This window comes from Chiloscyllium plagiosum, chromosome 35, assembly GCF_004010195.1.
Source record: "Chiloscyllium plagiosum isolate BGI_BamShark_2017 chromosome 35, ASM401019v2, whole genome shotgun sequence".
In the NCBI taxonomy this organism is placed as follows: domain Eukaryota; kingdom Metazoa; phylum Chordata; class Chondrichthyes; order Orectolobiformes; family Hemiscylliidae; genus Chiloscyllium; species Chiloscyllium plagiosum.
Window position 1 is genome coordinate 38,488,155 of NC_057744.1, and position 21,022 is coordinate 38,509,176.

General features: G+C 41.5%; 1 protein-coding gene across 4 annotated transcripts in view; it reads right to left on the reverse strand.

Moving 5' to 3' along the window:
* Positions 1-21,022, reverse strand: part of prdm10 (PR domain containing 10) — a 236,734-nt gene that overhangs the window by 74,567 nt on the left and 141,145 nt on the right. For 2 of the 4 annotated variants that reach the window (XM_043676952.1, XM_043676951.1), the window contains exons 12-14: positions 10,494-10,676; positions 6,314-6,325; positions 1,144-1,491 (exon numbers count right to left, since the gene is read on the reverse strand). In XM_043676952.1, coding sequence (XP_043532887.1) covers positions 1,144-1,491; positions 6,314-6,325; positions 10,494-10,676 — 543 coding nt within the window. The remainder of the gene's footprint in view (positions 1-1,143; positions 1,492-6,313; positions 6,326-10,493; positions 10,677-21,022) is intronic. The other 2 variants (XM_043676953.1, XM_043676954.1) reach the window with 2 other exon arrangements.

Sequence of the window (21,022 nt, forward strand, 5' to 3'; positions counted from 1 at the left end):
GGATAGATATTGAGTGGGGGAAACAGGGAGCAGAGTTGGAATAAACAAGTCCTTTTCAAAATGGCAGGCCGTGATGAGTGGGGTGCCCCAAGGTTCAGTGCTGGGATCTCAGCTGTTCACAATGTACATTAACAATTTGGACAAAGGAGTTGATTGCAATATCTCCAAATTTGTAGATGACACCAAACTGGATGGCAGTGTGTGCTGTGAGGAGGATGCTAAGAGGCTGCAGGGTGACTTGGACAGACTGGCTGAGTGGACAAATACTTGACAGATGCAATATAATGTGGATAAGTGTGAGGTTATCCACTTTGGTCACAAAAACAGGAAGACAGATTATTATCTGAATGGTAGCAGTTTAGGAAAAGGAGAGACATGGTGGAACAGTCTCTGAAGGTTGTCATGTAGGTGAAGCAGGTGGTAAAGAAAACTAACGACATGCTGGCCTTCATAGTGAGAGGATTTGAGTATAGGAGTAGGGATGTCTTGTGGCAGTTATACAGGGCATTGGTGAGGCCACACATTGAATACTATGTGCAATTTTGGTCTCCCAGTCTGAGGAAGGACATTCTTGCTATTGAGGGAGTCCAGTGATGATTCACCAGACTGATTCCTGCGACGGCAGGCCTGATATATGAAGAAAGTGTGTATCAACTGGGCTTGTATTCACTGGAATTTAGAAGAATGAGGGGGGCTCTCATGGAAACATATAAAATCCTGATGAGACTGGACAGGCTAGATGCAGGAACAATGTTCTCAATGGTGGGGAACTCCAGAACTGGGGTCACAGTCTAAGAATAAGGGGTAAGCCATTTAGAGCTGAGATGAGGAAGAGTTGTGAATGCTGTGGAATTCTCTGCCACAGAAAGCTGTTGGGGCCAGTTCATTTGATATATTCAAGAGGGATATATTGCAACCTAAAGGGACCAAGGGAAATGGAAGGATATCAGAAAATGGGATACTGAGATTGCATGATCACATTGAATGGGGGTGCTGGCTCAAAGGGCTGAATGGTCTACTCCTGCAGCTATTTTCCATGTTTTCTATGTTTTACATCACTCCAAAAGAACCACAGCAGCCCCAGTTGTACTACAGCACCACAGCAGGTTTCAAAAAGATATAAAAGCGCTCAAACATACGCACCTGAATGAAGTCTGGGAATTGTTTTTTACAGGAAGGGCAGGTGAAACAGCCATTAGTAACATGAATTGTGACATGTTCCCTGAGTAGGTCAAGTCTATCAAAAGATTCAGTGCAGAAAATGCAGGAATATGTTTTCTGATCCGAGTGGAATTTCATGTGCGAATCAAGTGCCGAACTGTTTATGAAGCCTTTGTTACAGATGTCACAGGTAAGTGGATAGTTGCCTTCCCTCCCATGGAAATGCAGGTGCTGATCCAACTTTTCCTTCTCCCGAAAAGCTTTCCCACAATGTAGGCATTTGAATGGTCGAAATGTTTTACGTATAAAGAGATGATGAAGTGCAGCATTCTGAAGAGAAAAGAAAGAATATTTAAATGTATACATGTGCCTTTCAAATGAACATTGATCATCTGCCATCATGTACTGCTATCCTACAAGGTACAATAGCTAACCCATTGGACTGAGGTCTCGATGAATGACTTCACATCAGATGATTGATGAGGACAGTGATAAACAGTGACAGATTCAGCTATGGATCTTCCTTTTTACCTGGACATCTCAGTCATTTTGTTCCACTGAAGCACAATAAAATTCAAGATCACTTATTTGCCTCTATCTACAATTAGAATGATAGAAATAGAACCTCTGACAATTTCAATCCAAGCCAGGAGTCAATAATAGAGGAGGCTGTGCAGACAGTGAGAACAGCAATAGATTGAGGCTCTGGTCACACAAATGTCACAAAACAAACAATTCACACCCAGAACAGATATTATTTCCATTCAAACATCATCCACAATCCATGGTGCTATGGGAGCTTCACTGGTGATAGGCTCAGAAGGCTGCTGAGGGAACTCTCAAATGAGGGTTAATAACCTGAGTTGCTATACCATCCTGCCCTCAACAAACTAACCATTCCAGGCATTCTGACAGGCTGAGGCACATCCTTTTTGAATGGCCTGGTGTTGAAATCGGTTTAATGTATAATGCTCCTGTAAAGTGTCTATGAATGTTTTATTATGTTAACATCACTATGGAAGCAGTGATTGAAAAGATTAGAAATTCTAACTGGGACAGAATATGAATAATTTCTAATGTTTAATGAACTCAACCTGTTGCCATATAACTTCACAGAATGAATGGTGTTGAGGAATAACCTGAACCGTCAGTGTAAGTGTTCTTCAATGAATAAATTCTGTTGATTCAGAGTGAATTGATGGACATGGGCTACACTAATTGGGAAGAGAATAAGAACAGACCAACAATTAATTCTGAATCAATGGAAATCATTGACTCAAGGACACGCATGAGGTCCACCCCTATTTTTAGATAACTCAAGAAATAGAAAATAATAACTACTGCACATTATATATGGCTAAATACTACAGTCCAGATTTATTCACATACAACAAGAAGTAAGGCAGTATGTATCAGGAGAATACAGTGCAGATGGAGGAGGAAAGATAATAGCTAGAGTGTACAATAATGAGACATTAACGACACACAAAGCTCCTGGTTTTAAAGCCTGAGAATAGCTCTTTGAGTGTCTCAGCAAGGTACTGAGAAGTCACATCCTCCGACAGATTTTCATACACTTGTTCCTCATGTTTTTCCACTCTTCTTTGGATAGAGTTAATGGTGAATAGAAAGCCTAGTATAGAGATACCACATCTGAATCCCTGAATACAAGGATGTTTTTCTTTGAAGTTTAAGCACTTTCTTTCAAGGTGGTGACAGCAATTGGTATACACTGGACTAAACAGCACAACAACAATGGTAAGTCCCCCTTCAGTAGTGAATTCACCCTAAACCCTGAATTGCAATTTATCTCTATTTATCTCCAGCAGTTCATCCTCTGCAATTGGGTCACATCAGAATTTATATCCCCATGTATGGGGCTGAATACGTTATCATGATTAAATCTGTTGGCCTAGTCATGATAGAAATCCTTACCTTGTTGTTTATTGTTTCACCATGTCTATGCCTTCCATTACAAATCTATTACTATAAATGAGTGGACTACATTTTAATCTTAGCATCTTCAGAAATCACATAAAACTGAAGGCAGAAGGACAAAGGGGTGCAAACATTAGTCCTGCTGTGCAGAACTGCAAGGAGAAACCCTCCTCTTTGAAGTTTGAGTTATGACTATCACCTCTCTTGACATCTTCACTGTTACTATATTATAACTGTTTATTCAAAAGTCAGTGCTGATCCACCAGAAGTCTTCTCCCATTAAATCTTGGGAAGTCAAAAGCCATCATCTTGAATCCCACTTGAAATTCCTTTACTTTGCTCTGGAAACTCCGAAGAGGAATCAGAGTGTTTGCAATCCTTCTGCCATACTTAGCTTTTCAAACACATAAAAGACCATACAAATAGAACATGAATAGGCCCCTCAAACTTGATCTGTCATTCAATAGGATCATGGCTAATTTAACACTCCTCATGGATGCTTTCCTGCCCTTTCCCCATAGATTCTTGATCAGGGATCAAGAGTTATCTCAGGTCCCCATCTCGCTGTGCCAAGGAATTCCAAAGATTCACAATCCTCTGAGTAGAAATTTCTGCTCATCTCAATGTGAAATTGGTATGCCTTAATTCTGAGATTCTCCCATGAGAGAAAATCCTGTCAACATTTACCAGTCAAGCCTCTTAAATATCATTCACATTTCAATAAGATCACCTCTCATTCTTCTAAATTCAATGAGTAGAGTTTAAATCTGGTTAACCTTTGTTTATAAAATAATCCGCCCATTCTGGGAATAATCCCCCCATTCTGGGGATCATTCTGGAGATAATCCGCCCATTCTGGGAATAATCCCCCCATTCTGGGGATCATTCTGGAGATAATCCCCCCATAATGGGGATAATCCCTCCATTCTGGAGATCATTCAAACTGAACCTTTTCTAAATTGCCTCCAAAAAAATAATATCTATTTTTAAATAAGGGCACCAAAACGACTTATAGTACTCTAGATGTGGTCTGACAAATTGCAATTAGACTTCCCTACTTTTATACTCCAACCCCCTTGAAATAAGGGCCAACATTCCATTAGTCTTCCTCATTACCTGCTGCACCTGTGTGCTGGCCTTTTATGTTTCATGTACAAGTCTCTTTGTGTTGCAGCTTTCTGCAGTTTTACCCCCTTTAAAAAAAACTGTTCATTTGTTCTCCCTTCCAAATTTAACAACTTCACATTTTTCCACATGATATTTTATTCGCCAATGTTTTACCCACTTAGTTAACCTATCAATATCTCTCTGTAAATTGCTTGTATTCATCTCTTAACCTCCTTTTCCACCTATTTTTGTGCTGTAAATGCACTCCTTTGGAATGATCATTTACTTCAACCTACCATGATTTCAACTGACTCCACCCGTGCATCAGAGAGTCTGCTGCTGAAATCCTAAGGGGAAAAGACCTTGGCTATTCACCTTTTCCATGCCCCTTGTGATTTTATAAACTTCTGTAAGGTCACTCCTCAGCATCCAATGCTCCAGGGAAAACAGTCCCAGCCTATTCAGCCTCTCCCTGTATCTCAAACCCTCCAACCCTGGCAACATCTTTGTAAATCTTTTCTGAACCCTTTTAAGTTTCACTATATCTTTCCGATAGAAGGGAGACTAGAATTGAAAGTAGCATTCCAAAAGTGGCCTAACCAATGTTCAGCCACAGCAAGACCTCCCAACTTCCACACCAATAAACCTAAGCATACCAATCACCTTATTTACTATCTGTCAACTCGGGACTCCACTTTCAAGGAACTATGAAACTACACTTCAAAGTCTCTTTGTTTAGTGACAGTCCCAGGACCTCACCCTTAAGTCTATAAGTCCTGCCCTAATTTGCCTTTCCAAAATGCAGCACCTTACATTTATCTAAACTAAATTCCATCTGCCAACACTCAGCCCATCAGACCATCTGATCAAAGTCTTGTTGTATTTTGAGGTAATCTTCTTCACTGTCCAATAAAGCTACAATTTTAGTGTCATCTGCAAACTAACTAACCATACCTCCTATATTCACATCCAAACCACCTTTATAAATACCAAAAAAGCAGTGGACCCAGCACCAATCTGTGTCACAGGCCTCCGGCCTGAAAAGCAATCCTCCACCACCACCCTCTGTCTCCTATATTCAAACCAATTCGCTTCACATGATCTAAACTTGCTAACCAATCTACCATGCAGAACCTTGTCAAATGCTTTACTTCTTAAGCAAGGACATGAAAAGTTATCAGAGTGGTGGGAACAGGTTGCAATCAGATCAGCCATGATCTTATCGAATGACAGAGTAAGCTTGAAGAGCTGAACAGCTGACTGTTGCTCCTACTTCTGTTCAGATATATGGTCACGGGCATCCGTGTTTTCAATTCCCTTCATGTCTTTGACCCTCCCCATTTTAAACATCCTCCAGCTCTGCAACACTAATGGGATCGATGCTCATCCAATCCTGACATGCTGAATTTTAGTTGTTTCACCATTCATGGCTTGCCTTCAGTAGCTCAATTATAAGGACTGGAACTTCGTTTCTTACCCTCTCCACCTCTTTACATCCCTTTCCCCTTTCACAACACTCCTTTTGATCAAGCTTTTGGCCATCTTCCCAATATCTCATGTAGCTCAGTATCAAATTTTGTTTTGTTAGGTTCTCAAGAAATGCTTTATTATGTTAGTGACACTGCATGAATAAAAGTTGGGAAAATAGGAAAGATATTGGTACTTTCCACTGGAAATAGAAATAAAAGAATACAAACATCATTTTATAAAAATCTAACTACAAAGAAACTGACATTGTCGATGGAAATGCTGAAGTCAATCCAATCCTTGCTTTTGATGTAGCAACCAAAATAATGCAAAATATCAATGATTTAAATAATTATATCTATAATATGAAAACACAGATATATGTAGAGTAGAAATGGCACTGTATGGCATTAGGTGGTGGTCATGGGTAAACATTTAATTAGGAATTATTTGCTCAAGACTCAGACAGTAGAAGTGTAATACAACACAGTAACATATTAGGAAATGCTCCCACAACACTAAATGGTCTTGTAATCTGCCCCACAACACATAGGGTGGATCAATAACCTTCAATTCTGTTGTACCCACCATGGTTATACCCCACATGCTTATCTAGTGCTGAGGTCAAGGTTAAACCCACCTGGAAATCCAACTGCGAAGCATATGGAAAGAGAAAATACTAAAATCAAGTTAAACACCACAACCAAGCTTGCCATTCAGTTGCTTAACTTCAAGCAGCTTCAAACAAACAAGCAAATGGAGATGCAGCATTCAGAAGAAACAATATCAGGTTAGTGAAAGTACCAGTTAACATTGAGACAAGCTGATAGAAAGGAAAGACACAAAGCTGTAACCCGTGCACTCACTGACACAAAAAATTTCAGTTTAGTCTCAGTAACTTTTGAGAGAAGATGCCCATCCTTAGCATTAATTTGTCAGGTTTTCAGTGGTCAGCATTTACTTGCTGTCAAGGTCAGACAAGCAACCAAATAAAATCAGATTCCTGATAAATCCTCGAGTGAATTTAACATGTCAGCACTGCCAACTCTCAATCAAGGGCACAAGTTGAGTTGGTGTTTATCAATGTGTAGCACTTCTATGACTGATAATCTTTTCACCATCACAAGCAATTTCAACAACAAAATCATTCTTGGGAGCCAACAGAACAGTCAACAAACACTCAATTGAAGTGGATGATAAATACTATTTTAGAGTGCACTTCCCAAATGTTTTTCTTCTGCTCAAGTGTGTTTTAAGAATGACAAGTGACGAGATACCTTTCAAACTTGAAAGCTTATTAGACAACTTGTCGTTTTGCAAATTTTTCACCACCCTCCATCTGGCCCTTACCCACCTGGAGAAGAAGGTCACCTATGTTAGATTATTTTTCACAGACTTCAGTTCTGCATTTAACACTATCATTCCTCAGCACCTGATTGGAAAGCTGCATCTGCTGTACCTAAGGGGCATGGGGGCCCCCCCCCAAGGGCTGTGTGCTCAGTCCACTGCTGTTCACCCTGCTGACACACGACTGTGCAGCAATGCACAAGTCAAATCAGATCATCAAGTTTGCTGATGGCACGACTGTAGTAGGTCTCATCAGCACAAACAATGAGTCAGCAAACAGAGAGGAGATGCAGCGGCTAATGGTCTGGTGCAGAGCCAACAAACTGTCTATGAACTTGGACAAGACGAAAGAGATGGATGTTGACTTCAGGACGGCACAGAGTGACCACGCTCCACTGGACATCGACGGCTCCCCCATCAACACCAGCTCCATAGCTAAAAAAGCCCAGCAGTGTCTGTACTTTCTGCATAGACTGAGGAAAGCCCACCTCCCATCCTCCATCCTCACTACATTCTACACTCCATCCTATACTCATTGAGAGTACCCTGAGCTGCTGCATCCCTGCCTGGTTCGGGAATTGCACTGTCTCGGATCGTAAGACCCGACAACGGATCGTGAGGACAGCTGAGAGGATCATTGGGTCTCTCTCCCTTCCATTACAGACTTTACACCACATGCTGCATCCGAAAGGCAAAGAGCATCGTGGAAGACCCCACACACCCCTCACTCAAACTCTTCTCCCTCCTGCCTTCTGGCAGAAGATACCAGAGCATTCGGTCTCTCACAACCAGACTGTTCAACAGTTTCTTTCCCTCAGTCACCAGGTTCTTTAACACTGTATGATCGAACTCTTTTCCATCTGAAATTCTTTGCACAACTTTGAATTGCTGCGAGAATAATGTCTATTAATTATCATTCTTTTATTACACTTGTAATTTGCGTGTTTTGCACTTCTTATGCATTTTATGTCACCTTTTGTATGATCGTGTAGTCGTACTGTCCATGTAGCACCTTGGTCCTGGAGGAACACGGCCTTGTTTTTCACTGTATCAGTTGTATAAGGTAGAAATGACAAACAAAATCCACTCCACACTATTCTACTCACTCAATGTCAAATAACTCCCACTAGGCAGAGATGCTTAAAGCCAGCAGGAGAGTTTATGCTTTGGGAAGTTCATCATAAGAGGTCAAGATTTGTGGCATTGTTTCTCCTCACTGTCTGGCTAGTGCTACACAGGACTGATTACCCTGCTTTTAGAGCTTCTGCCTGATAATCGAGTGGAATTAAAGTTTGGACAATCCATTTCGCTGAATTATCAATCAGGTAGTAAAGAAGAACATCTATACCATGACCTTCAATCACCACTTGTTTTGCTTTTAGCTCATACAGAAAAAGCAGCAATATTAAACTTGAAGGATCTAAGCTCTCATGACAACATATGGTCCCTATTTCAATCATTCTTGCCAATCAAAACAGCAACCTGAAACCAACAAACAGATTCACTATAGCTCCTACCCAAATTGTTAATCTTCATGCAAATATAACCTTGGAAGGACAAGAGATATTGAAACGTTTGTCAAAAAGAAAAAGAAGCGTATGTCAGGTTTAGGAAACTGAAATCAGACAAGGCCCATGTCTGAAGAAGAATTAAGGAGGACAAAAAGGGGCCACGAATTATCCTTGGCAAGTAGGATTAAGGAGAATCCCACGACTTTTTATTAGGAGTAAGAGGGTAACTAGGGAAAGAGTAGGTCCACTCAAAGACAAAGGAAAAAAATTACGTGTGGAACCAGACTAAGTGGGTGAGGTCCTTAATGAGAACTTTGCATCAGTATTCACCAAGGTGAAGGCCATGAATGATGGTAAGATTCAGGGGGAGGGGTGTGTTGATATTCGAAGGTGTGTTGATATTCTAGGGCATGTTGATAGTAAGAAGGTGGTGGTTTTGGGTGTCTTGAAAAAACATTGAGGCAGATAAGAACCCGGGGATCTATACCGTGATACTGAAGGAGGCAAAGGAAGAGATCACTGGAGCCTTAATAGAGATCTTTACATCCTCTATAGCCACAGGTGAGTTCCCAGAAGTCTGGTGAATAGCCCAAGTCATTCCTTTGTTAAGGCAAACATGGATAATCCAGGAAATTACAGGTTGGTGAACCTTGCATCAGTAGTAGGGAGGTTATTGGAGAAGATTCTTAGGTACAGGATTTACTCACATTTGGAGAAGAATGGAATTATTAGGGATAGTCAGCATGGCTAGTGCAGGGGAGGTCATGTCTCGTAAAATTGATCAAGTGTTTTGAGGAAGTAACAAAGACAATTGACAATGGTAGGGGTCAGTGAATGTTATCTACATGGAATTTACTAAAACATATGACAAAGTCCCTCATGGTAGCCTGGTCCAGAAGGTTAAGACACATAGGATACATGGTGCATTGGCAAGATAGATATAATATTGGCTTGGTCATAGAAGATAGAGGGTAATTGTGGAGGGGTTATTTTCTGACAATGTAGATGGTTTGATTAGTAAGTTGGCAGATGACATGAAAATTGGTGGAGTTGTGGATAGTGAAGGTTATCAAAGGATACAGCAGGATATAGACCAGTTGAAAAGTTGGGTGGAGAAACGGCAGATGGAGTTTAATCCAGACAAGTGTGAGATAATGCATTTGGGAAGTTAAATGCATGAAGAAAGTATGCAATAAATGGCAGGACTCTGAGAAGCATTGATATACAGAGGGATCTTCGGCTCTAAATCCATAACTCTTTGAAAGTGGCAACACAAGTGGACAAGGTGGTGAAGAAGACACACAGCATGCTAGCCTTCATCATTTGGGACACTGAGTATAAAAGTAAGCAAGTCATGTTGCAGGTGCATAAGACTTTAGTTAGTCCCCATTTGGAGTGTCGTATGCACATCTGGTTACCACACCTTAGGAAGAATGTGGAGGCTTTGCAGAGGGTGCAAAGACATTTACAGGATGTTGTATATAAGGAGAGGTTGGCCAACTTGTACTGTTTTCATTCGAATGTCACAGGCTGGAGGGTAATCTGATGGAATTATACAAAATGATGAGAGGCATGGATAGGGTGAAAAGTCAGAGTGTTTTTCCCAGGTTAGAAATGTTCAATACTCAGATTCATACATTTAAGGTCAGAGGGGAAAAGTTTAAAGGAAATATACAATGTAAGATTTTTTTTACATAGAAGGCAGTAGGTGCATGGAACAGGCTGTCAAGAGGGGTGGTAGAAGCAGATATGACAGCAACATTCAAGAGGCATTTAGACAGCCACCTGAATGGACAGGGAATAGAGGTAAATGGACCACGTGTTGACAGGTGGTATCAGTTTAGAGTGACATCATGGTCAACATCGACATGGTGGGCCCAAAGGGCCTGTTCCTGTGCTACACTGTTCTATATTTTAAACATTGTTTTTGAAGGCAAAACTATGGTGAATATTGGTGGTTACCCGTATCCTTTTATTGCGCCACACTTCCTCTCCAGGGCCTGTGGATGCTGTGTTATTAGCCACACTGGAATCATTTTCTGGCTGTTCAGAGACAATCGCAGAATCTTCCTCTTGATCCATTCCATTGGCCACAGGCTCATCAGCATCTTCAAAGTGATGCTTCATAGAGAACTGCAACGTCTGCTAGAAGAAAACAAAACAAAAAAGAAACTTGCTCAGGGACACAACAGTCATTCCCCAACATTCCCATCTGCAGTACTGAGTTGCAGAAAAGGTTGGTACTAAGTAAATCAATGACAAAACTCAGTATTACTTAGATGTACACAAACGCTATCAGAGGCTTACAAAAGATATATCATATTTTTAAAACAACCAAGTCAATTGACCAGGCAACATGTATGCTTTCGACAATTACAAGGTTATTTTCATAGCTAATCCTGAAATTTGCTAGCGATATCCAAATCCATTATTCTGCCTGTCCTTGACTGCACAAGTTTATTTCTTAGGTTTGCTTTGCATTTCTTTGATGACAGTTACAATGAAATCAGAATGAATCAAATTCAGATAATTGGAAACTTCAGCTGTGGCCAAATTGTCAACTATTCCCAAAGCAGAATTGAGCAGGACTCGAACATCCTTTTCCTCAGGTGGCTGAAGGCTGCACTAGCATTTTGGAGGTGATGCTGGATCTCTTCATCCAACAACGGTTTTGGCCAAAAGGATACTTCCAAGGAAGTGGTCAACATTCTCTCAGGCCTCCCCAAGGACCTTGGTGATTGGGAGTTTGCTCCACAATGCCAGACCAACTGGGCGGGGGACCTGCATTATGCAGATGTTTAGGTGAGATTCATGCTCACGTGTACCTGTGTGAAGGTCTTGGTGCAGGTCTGGAGTGCATCCTCAGATTACATATACACAAGTGTCCCCCCCTTTCTATGACACTGGTTGGGGTGACTTTGGTTTTAGCCTGAGATAGTGGAGGTTTAGAAATTTCCCACAGATTCTCTAAATTAGCTTTACTTCAGTGTGGAGTTTGTCGACAGTGAGGCGAGGCATTGCAGCAAGTTAGATCGAGAATAGTGATAGGGCGATGAGACACCCATACTTGACACCATCATGAATGAGGAATGGGTTGGTGGTGGAATTATTGATTATCACTATTGGTTATTACTATTACTGTTGTTGTAGAAAGGTGAAGGATGACAAATTTCATGGTGCAACCAAAGTGAAGAAGGATATTGATTCTCGATTGACAGGTGTCAAAGGCCTTGATAAGTTCGAAGGCAGCCATATACTTGGTGTGTTATTTTCTCTGCATTTCTCCTGCAGCTTTCGTGCATTAAAAATCACAGCCGTTGTGCCCCTTTGTAGCCAAAAGCCACACTGCAACTCCAGGAGGAGTTCCTCAGCCAAAAGGAGGAGATGACTGAGGAAGACCTTGGTGATGACATTTCAACAGTCGACAGCAGGGAGATTCTCCTGTAGTTATCGCAGTCGGACTTATTCAAGACTATGGCATTTCGGAGCTTTCCTGGGACGCTCCTCTCCTTCCAGATAAGGCAGGCAAGGGTGTGTAACTGCAGTAGAAGCTCTTTGCCTCTATATTTTAATACCTCAATAGAGAAACTGCCTGCTCTAGCGGTCTTGTTGATCTTAAACTGGCGGACAGCTTTCTCAACTTTGCCTAAGGCTGGGGTATTGCTGAGCTTGTGGCATGTAGTATGGTGTGCAATACATTCAAAGATGCTTGGATTAACAACAGAGCCCTGGATGAGGAGGTCTCTAACATGCTCCCCCCAGCATTTTCTGATGGGTTCTTTATCTTTGATGAGAGTCACTCCGTGCATAGCCATCAGTGGGGTGGGGTGGGGCCTTGGATGTCTGGTCTGTATCTGGTCTTTACAGCACAAAGAAACCGTGCATGTCATGTTTGTGGGCCTCCAGTACTTTCTCCACTCATCACCTATTCTGTACGTCGCTGGTTTGTTTTTGGACCTCTGCCTTCAATGGCCTGTAGGCTTGCCTTTTCTCTTCTGAGTGCAGTTGTTGTTTTACATGCAGAAATGCCATACGCCTCTGGCTTAATAGTTCCTGGATCTCATGATCATTCTCATCAAACCAGTCTTGGTGTTTCCTGGTTGAGTGGCCAACTGAGTTTTTGCAGGCATTGAAGATGGTGGTCTTAAGGGCGGAGACTGTTGGGATCCCACGACTTGATGTTGCTGTAAGTCACTAGGTTATAGCAGAGAGGAGTTGTTATATGAGGCTACCTTTTCCAGGTCTTTAAGTGCCTCAAAAGTGAGCATTTTGCAGCACTGTTTCTGTTGTCTTTGCTGAGGTGGGACTATATTTATGTTGATCCTGGCTCAGACCAGGCGATGGACCATCCAACAGTTGTCAGCTTGGGTCATGGCACATGAGATTTTTGATCTTAGATTAAGATAAATGCCCGGCACCACATCGTGGGCCGAAGGGCCTATAGTGTGCTGTGCTGTTTTATGTTCTAATTTTATAATGCCTCACAGTTCAGTAATATCATAACACCCTCCCACCCAATGTTTATATAATTCTCCCAGTCCAGTGCTTTTCTTGTGTTCTTTTTAAATGTTTCCAGGGCGGCACAGTGACACAGTGGTTAGCACTGCTGCCTCACCAGCGCCAGGGATCCGGGTTCAATTCCTATCTCAGGCAACTGTCTATGTGGAGTTTGCGCCAGGGATCCGGGTTCAATTCCTATCTCAGGCAACTGTCTATGTGGAGTTTGCACATTCTCCCAGTGTCTGCGTGGGTTTCCTCTGGGTGCTCTGGTTTCCTCCCACAGGCCAAAGATTGCAGGTTAGGTGAATTGGCCATGCTAAATTGTCCATAGTGTTATTGCATTAGTCAGGGGTTAATGTAGGGGAATGGGTCTGGATGGGTTGCTCTTTGGCGGGTGGTGTGGACCTGTTAGGCCGAAGGGCCTGTTTCCACAATGTAGGGAATCTAAACTAATTTTATAACACTCTGCCAGCCCAGTGACTTCTTTTATGAACAACACCTGACGGCCCAGTAATTAATAAAACACTCCCGCCCAGTTTGTGCTTTTATAAACACCTGCAGCCCCAATTTTTTTTAATGACACCCTCCCAGCCCAGTGCTTACATAAACTCCTATTGACTACTCACCACCAGTTCAGTGATTTTCTAAAACACCCCCAACACACTTTAATTTTTTTAAAATATAAACTCCCCCCACCCCCAGTCCAGTGATCTTACAAACTCCACCCTCTCTATAGCAACTACATTCTTCCTAAAATGAGGCAACTAGAACTGGACACAATATTGCAAGTGTGATCTAAGCAGTGTTTTATAGAGCTGCAGAAAAATCTCATGGCCCTTAAACTCAATCCTGCTGTTAATGAAAGCCAAAACACCATACACCTTCTTAACTACCCTATCACCTTGAATGGCAACTTTGAGGGATCTATGTACGTGGACCCCAAGATCCCACTGTTCCTCCACACTGCCAAGAATTCTCTTCAATCCTATATTCAGCATTTAAATCCAACCTTTCAAAATGAATCATTTCGCATTTATCCAGGATGAACTCTGTCAATATCTCGCAGCCTGCAACAGCCCCTCGCACTAATACAACACCACTGACCTGTGTCATCGGCAAACTTATTAATCCAACCTTCCACTTCTCCATCCAAGTCATTTATAAAAACTGCAAAGAACACAGGCCCTGTGAGACACCACTGGTCACTGACCTCCAGACAGAATACCATGAATACAGAATTCCATCCACTATCACTCACTGTCTTCTTTTGACCAGCCAATTCTGTATCCAGTCAACCAGATTTCCCTTTATCCCATACCTCCTAACTTTCTGAATGAGCCTACCGGGGGAAACCTTATCAAATGCCTTACTGAAATCCATACACACCACATCCATTGCTCGCCCTTCGTCATCTTGTCTCATCACAAAGAACTCTAAGGCTTGTGAGGCATGAACTGACCCTCAAAGATATTCTGACTATAGTGAGTTTTAAGATTTGTAGCTCAGGTTGAGGTTTTGGATGTAGGTTTGCTCGCTGAGCTGAAAGATTCATTTTCAGGCGTTTCATTACCTTACTAGGTAACATCTTCAGTGGACTTTATAAATAGAAAGCAGGAAGTTTCAGCATTACTTTGCATAAAGTCCACTAGTAACATCTTCAGTGGACTCCTTTTCAACGCAAGGAGTATCAGAAATAAGGTGCTTCAACGCAAGGAGTATCAGGAGTATCAGAAATAAGGTGGGTGAACTTAAGGCGTGGATCGGTACCTGGGACTACGATGTTGTGGCCATCACGGAAACGTGGATAGAAGAGGGACAGGAATGGTTGTTGGAGGTTCCTGGTTACAGATGTTTCAGTAATAAAGTCCACTGAAGATGTTACCTAGTAAGGTAGTGAAACGTTTGGAAATGAACCTTTCAGCTCAGCGAGCAAACTTACATCCAAAATATTCTGACTATCTGCATCAAACTATGTTTTCAAAATAGTCATAATAGTCAAAATAGTCATAAAATAGTCAGAACCCTTTCCAGTCCCTTGTTTACCACACACGTTAGACTGACTGGACTGTAATGCCCAGGGACTTCCCTATTCCTTTTCTTGAACAGAGGAACAACATGCACCTCCCTCCAATCATCTGGTACTAATCCAGTGGAGACTGAAGAGGCCAGAGGCGCAGCAATCTCATTCCTCACTTCCTGTAGTAACCTTGGATATATCTGGTCCGGCCCTGGGGACTTATCTATGTTGATGCTTCCCAGAATTTCCAGCACATCCACTTTTTTAATATCAGTCTGTTCAAGCCTAATAACCTGGTCCATGGTGTTCTCACTATCAACAAGGTCCCTCTCTAGTGAATACTGAAGCAAAAAACTCATTTAGGGCCTCCCCTACCTCCTCAGACTTCAGGCACAAGTTCCCTCCACTATCCCTGATCAGCACTACCCTCTCTCTGATCATTCTCTTATTCCTCAAGTAACTGTAGAATGCCTTTGGGTTTTCCCTAATCTTTCCCGCCAAGGCTTTTTAGTGCCCCCTCCTAGCTCTCCTCACTCCATTTTTGAGTTCTTTTCCAGCTACCCAGTAATCTTCTAAAGCTTTGCCAGATCCTTGCTTCCTCAACCTTAAATAAATGACTGTGGGGAGCACAGGGTTGGGGCGGCAACGGTGTAATAAAAATTATTGGGCTGGGGGTTGTTATACAATTTTTGTGTGGTTATAAAAACACTGCATTGGAGGGGTTGTATAAGCACAAGCTGGGAGGTTGTTTTAAAATCATGGAGTTACATAAACCCAGCGCTGCATTTTGTTATCAAACTATTGGGTGTTATACAAAATGCGGGATGTTGTTAAAAAAATTATTGGGGGTTTAATAAACAATGTGCTGGAGGAGGAGGGTGGCATATATAAACCTTGGACTGGGGAGTGGGAAGAGAGTGCAACGAAAATCTTGCCGCAGCAGCAGCAGGAGCTCTGGCTGTGTAGGCAGTTTGTAGGCAGTACAGTCGCTGCTAGGCCCCGTTCTGAGTGCCAGAAGATCCAGTTAGGAGACAGCCAGAAGACTGGAAGAGCAGTGCTGGAGTCTCGGTCTCCTAAACTGTGTGAGTAGAGGTTGAGTAAAGTATGAGAAAGTAAGATGAGGTGAGGGAGGAGAGGTGAGGGAGGAGAGGTAAGGGAGGAAGGCACGTATGCAGTTGTGTGCTCAGGTAGTTGTAGACCAGGTTACTGCTGCCATCTTGCCAGAATTTCCATCTTGGTTTCGACATAATCAAGGATATGGATGATAAACCGGAATTCTGCACTGGCAACTCTGGAGTGGAGTGCACATCTAACCATGCAATCTAATTGAAGTAGAGACAGGCTATACTAGCTTGAGCAGAGAGGGCTCCCTTTTTGCAGGAGATATGAATCACCCTGACAAAGAAACTGCAGCATAAGGAGTTCATCTGCAGCAATGGACCAATTCAAAACCAGGCATAGCATTATCTTTTGCACAGGAAGTAGTGACAGCACGGCAGATACAACACTGAAGGGTCTGATGAATGAGCACTTGCCTGTTCCCATAATTAAGCCACAAAGGCCATAAATGTGCTCTGGGATTTCTGACTGCAACACAAAATCTGTTTGTCCACACTGATGGCAGGCCTGTCCAGTGACAGTATTGCTGAGTGGAAAAAGATTTCTTAAGTTTTTCCACAGCCAACTCCCAACCTTTAACGCTGACTTTTACTGTAAAGGCTCGGGCCTGTAAGATGTAAGACATGAACAAATTGGAAAATAAAAACTTATTTCATGTATCTACTGTGTCACTGTGTTTTCAGTTTGTTTGACACAGCATGTTTGTGGACAACTGGGAGACATAATGGCTCCCACAGCTATCTTTAAACTTAGTTAACATTAATTCAATCTATCATGATTTTGCTGTAGTTGCCTTTTCCAGTTCCCTGGGAATGTCACCTGTTGCATCAGTCTTATCATGATGACTATCAACACTTTCAGTGGCAAATGCAAGCAGTACTCTTAGATATACTGCTTTTTGTGTGCTTCCACTCAGTCCTTGCAATGGCACAATAGTTTGGTTAGGTTGCAGTACCTACCAGGAGACAAATATTTCAAAAAGGTAAATATGGTCTCCAACATTCCTCAGAAACAAAAAAAACACCTGAAAAGGAAAGGTGAATCAACAATGGAAAAGAGATGTGAATACAAGCTGGAAAGAAACAAAACGGTGGACCGTAAAAGCTTGTTTAGATTATGTGGAAAGGAAGAGATTAACAAGGATAAATGTAAGCTCATTTGAGATGGGCATAAGAGAATTTATAGTGGAAAATAGGGAATTAGTGAAGAAATGAAAGAATCACCACAGAAGACGACGTAAGAAACCACTGTGAAAAAGTAGTTATGCATGGGACGAGAGAGAATGAGGAAATAAAAGAAGTTAATATATATAAAAAAAAAAGAGGCAGTACTGAAAAATTACCTGGGTTAAAAGTTTGTAAATCTTCTGGACCAGAGGGGAAACCTATAACTACAGAACTGTTAGTTTGTGTCACCATAGCAAAAAATATTTGAATCTATTATTCATGATGACTAGACACTTAGAAAACATATGGCTGGGTGGAAATAAAATGAATATATGAAAGAGAAAATGTATTTGACAAACCATTTAGCATTTTTTGAGGATATTAGTGGGAATAGATAAAGGAGAACAAATAGATATGGAGCACTTGGATTTTCAGAAGGTTTTTGATAAGGTTCAGAGGTAAATAACAAAAACAAAATTTAAAGATGAAATTGGTATTGATATACTGGCACAGATTAAGATTTGGTTTACAGGCAGACGCTAGAGAATAGGAATTAGAATACAGAACATTACAGTGCAGAACAGGCCCTTCAGCCCTCGATGTTGTGCCGAACTATGGAGCCAATCTGAAGCTCATCTATCCTACACAATTACATTTTCATCCATATGTTTATCCAATTACAATTTAAATGCCCTTAAAGTTGGCGAGTCTACTACTGTTGCAAGCAGGGCGTTCCACCCCCCAACTATTTGCTGCATAAAGAAACTACCTCTGACATTTGTCCTATATCTATCACCCTTCAATTTAAAGCTATGTCTCCTCATTCTAGCCATCACCATCCGAAGAAAAAGGCTCTCACTGTCCAGCCTATCTAACTCTTTGATTATCTTATATGTCTCAATTAAGTCACTGCCCAACCTCCTTCTCTCTAACAAATACAGCCTCAAGTCCCTCAGCCTTTTCCCATAAGATCTTCCCTCCATTCCAGACAACATGCTAGTAAATCTCCTCTGAACCTTTTCTAAAGCTTCCACATCCTTCCTATAATGTGGTGACCCAAACGTACGCAATTCTCCAGGTGCGGTCACAACAGAGTTTTATACAGCTGCAGCATGACCTCATGGTTCCGAAACACAATCCCTCTACCAATAAAAGCTAACACCGTATGCATTCTTAACACCCTATCAACCTGGGTGGCAACTTTCAGGGATCTATATACATGGACATCAAGATCTCTCTGCTCATCCACTCTACCAAGGATCTTACCATTAGCCCAGAACTCGGCATTCCTGTTGTTCCTTCCAAAGTGAATCACCTCACACGTTTCTGCATTAAACTCCATTTGCCACTTCTCAGTCCAACTCTGCAGCTTATCTATGTCCTCTGTAACCAGCAACATCCTACGTCACTATCCACAACTCTACCGACTTTAGTGTCATCCACACATTTACTCACCCATCCTTCTATCCCCTCATCTAGGTCATTTATAAAAATGACAAACAGCAATGGACCCAAAACAGATCCTTGCGGTACACCGTTAGCAACTAAATTCCAGGATGAACATTCCCCATCAACCAACACCCTCTGTCTTCTTTCAGCTAGCCAATTTCTGATCCAAACCGCTAAATCACCTTCAATCTCATGCCTCCGTATTTTGTGCAATAGCCTACCATGGGGAACCTTACCAAATGCCTTACTGAAATCCATATACACCACATCAACTGCTTTACCCTCATCTACCTGTTTGGTCACCTTCTCAAATAACTCAATAAGGTTTGTGAGGCATAACCTACCCTTCACAAAATCGCGTTGACTATTCCTAATCAACTTATTCCTTTCTCGATGATTATAAATCCTATCTCTTATAACCTTTTCCAACACTTTACCCACAACTGAATTAATGCTCACTGGTCTATAATTACCAGGGTTGTCTCTACTACCCATCTTGAACAAGGGGACAGCATTTGCTATCTTCCAGTCTTCTGGCACTATTCCTGTAGACAATGATGACATAAATATCAAAGCCAAAGGCTCTGCAATCTCCTCCCTGGCTTCCTAGAGAATCCTAAAATAAATCCAATCCAGTCCGGGGGACATATTTATTTTCACACTTTCCAGAATTGCTAACACCTCCTCCTTGTGAACCTCAATCCCGTCTTGTCAAATAGCCTGTATCTCAGTTTTCTCCTTGACAACATTGTCTTTTTCCTGTGTAATTCTTAGGTCAGCACTCTTCCATTATTCTTAGGATGGCAGGCTGTAACCAATGGGTGACTGCACAGAAGTTATTCATAACCTATAGAAATGATTTAGATGCAAGGATCAATTGTAATTTTTCCAAATTACCAGGTGGATGCAAAGAGGTTTCAAGGACAGGTAAACTGAATGGGCAAGAACATGGTAGATCGCAAGTAATGTAAATAAATACAAGGTCAACTACTTCAGCAGAAAAACTCAGTACTTGTAAATGGTGAAGAAGTGCTGATGTCGAAAGGAACACGTATGTCTTTGTTCAAGAGACACTGAAAGCTAGCATGCAAGTTCAGTAAACAAATAGGACAGCAAATGGTGTACTGGTCTTGTGTTAATGTTGAATATCAAACTGTGAAACAGCTGGCTTTACCTGTTAGTCAAATGTTTGAGATACCTTACTTTTTTGAGGTCATCTGAAGTTGACTCGATACAATGGAAACTGTTGCAGATAACATTATGGCAATCCAGACACACCAGAATGACATGGCACAAATGTCTATGGCTTCCTTGAGCAGTAATGAGTGAATAGACAGAACCCATTCCACAACATGAATGGACCGAATGGCTAAGATTTGCTACAACCAGTTCCAAAGAAATCCTCCAGGTACTTCCTTTAACTTCATAAAGACAATACAGGACTTGGGATATCAATTGTAAAGCTGCGTTTGTTTGATGTCACTGGCCTATTCACTAATGCACTGATCAAAGAAACTACTGACGCTTTCACCATGTTAGTCCAACATGGCAATCTAAATATGTTGCCAATGTTTGAATCCAAACTTTGAAATGGACTATCCGAATTGCTAGGTTCATGTTTCACCTGCACCATGTCTGCCCAAATGGATAGTGCTGCCAATGGGATTCCAATAAAGTTCCATTCTCATTAAGTTCTTTGTCAGATTTCACAAGAATCATATCTTCAATGGAATGACCCTGATCCTCCTACCTCTTGCATTTTTCTAATGATATGCTTGATCAATTTAAATCCCAAAGAGCATGCAAAAACTCATTTTCACATGTTAATAGCTCTATCATGTGCTCCTATTCTTCACTTTAAATGTAGAAATCTTTTTCCTCGTTATGAGAATTCTATTAATGGTTTCACTATTGCTGACTACCACAACTTCACTAGTCAGTATGCACAATGGGATTCCTACAGTTGTAAATGCTATATATCCAACAGGTTTAATTGGAAGCACACTAGCTTTCAGAGCGCTGCTCCTTCATCAGGTGGTTGTGGAGGACACAATTGTAAGACACAGGATTTATAGCAAAAGTTTACAGTGTAATGTAGCTGAAATTACTACATTGAAAAATACCTTGATTGTTAAGTCTCTCATCTGTTAGAATGACCATGTTTGTTTCACTTCTTTCATATGTATATCACAAAACTGTTTTTCAAAAAGTTATATTCTCAGGTTAACAATTGGTGTCAG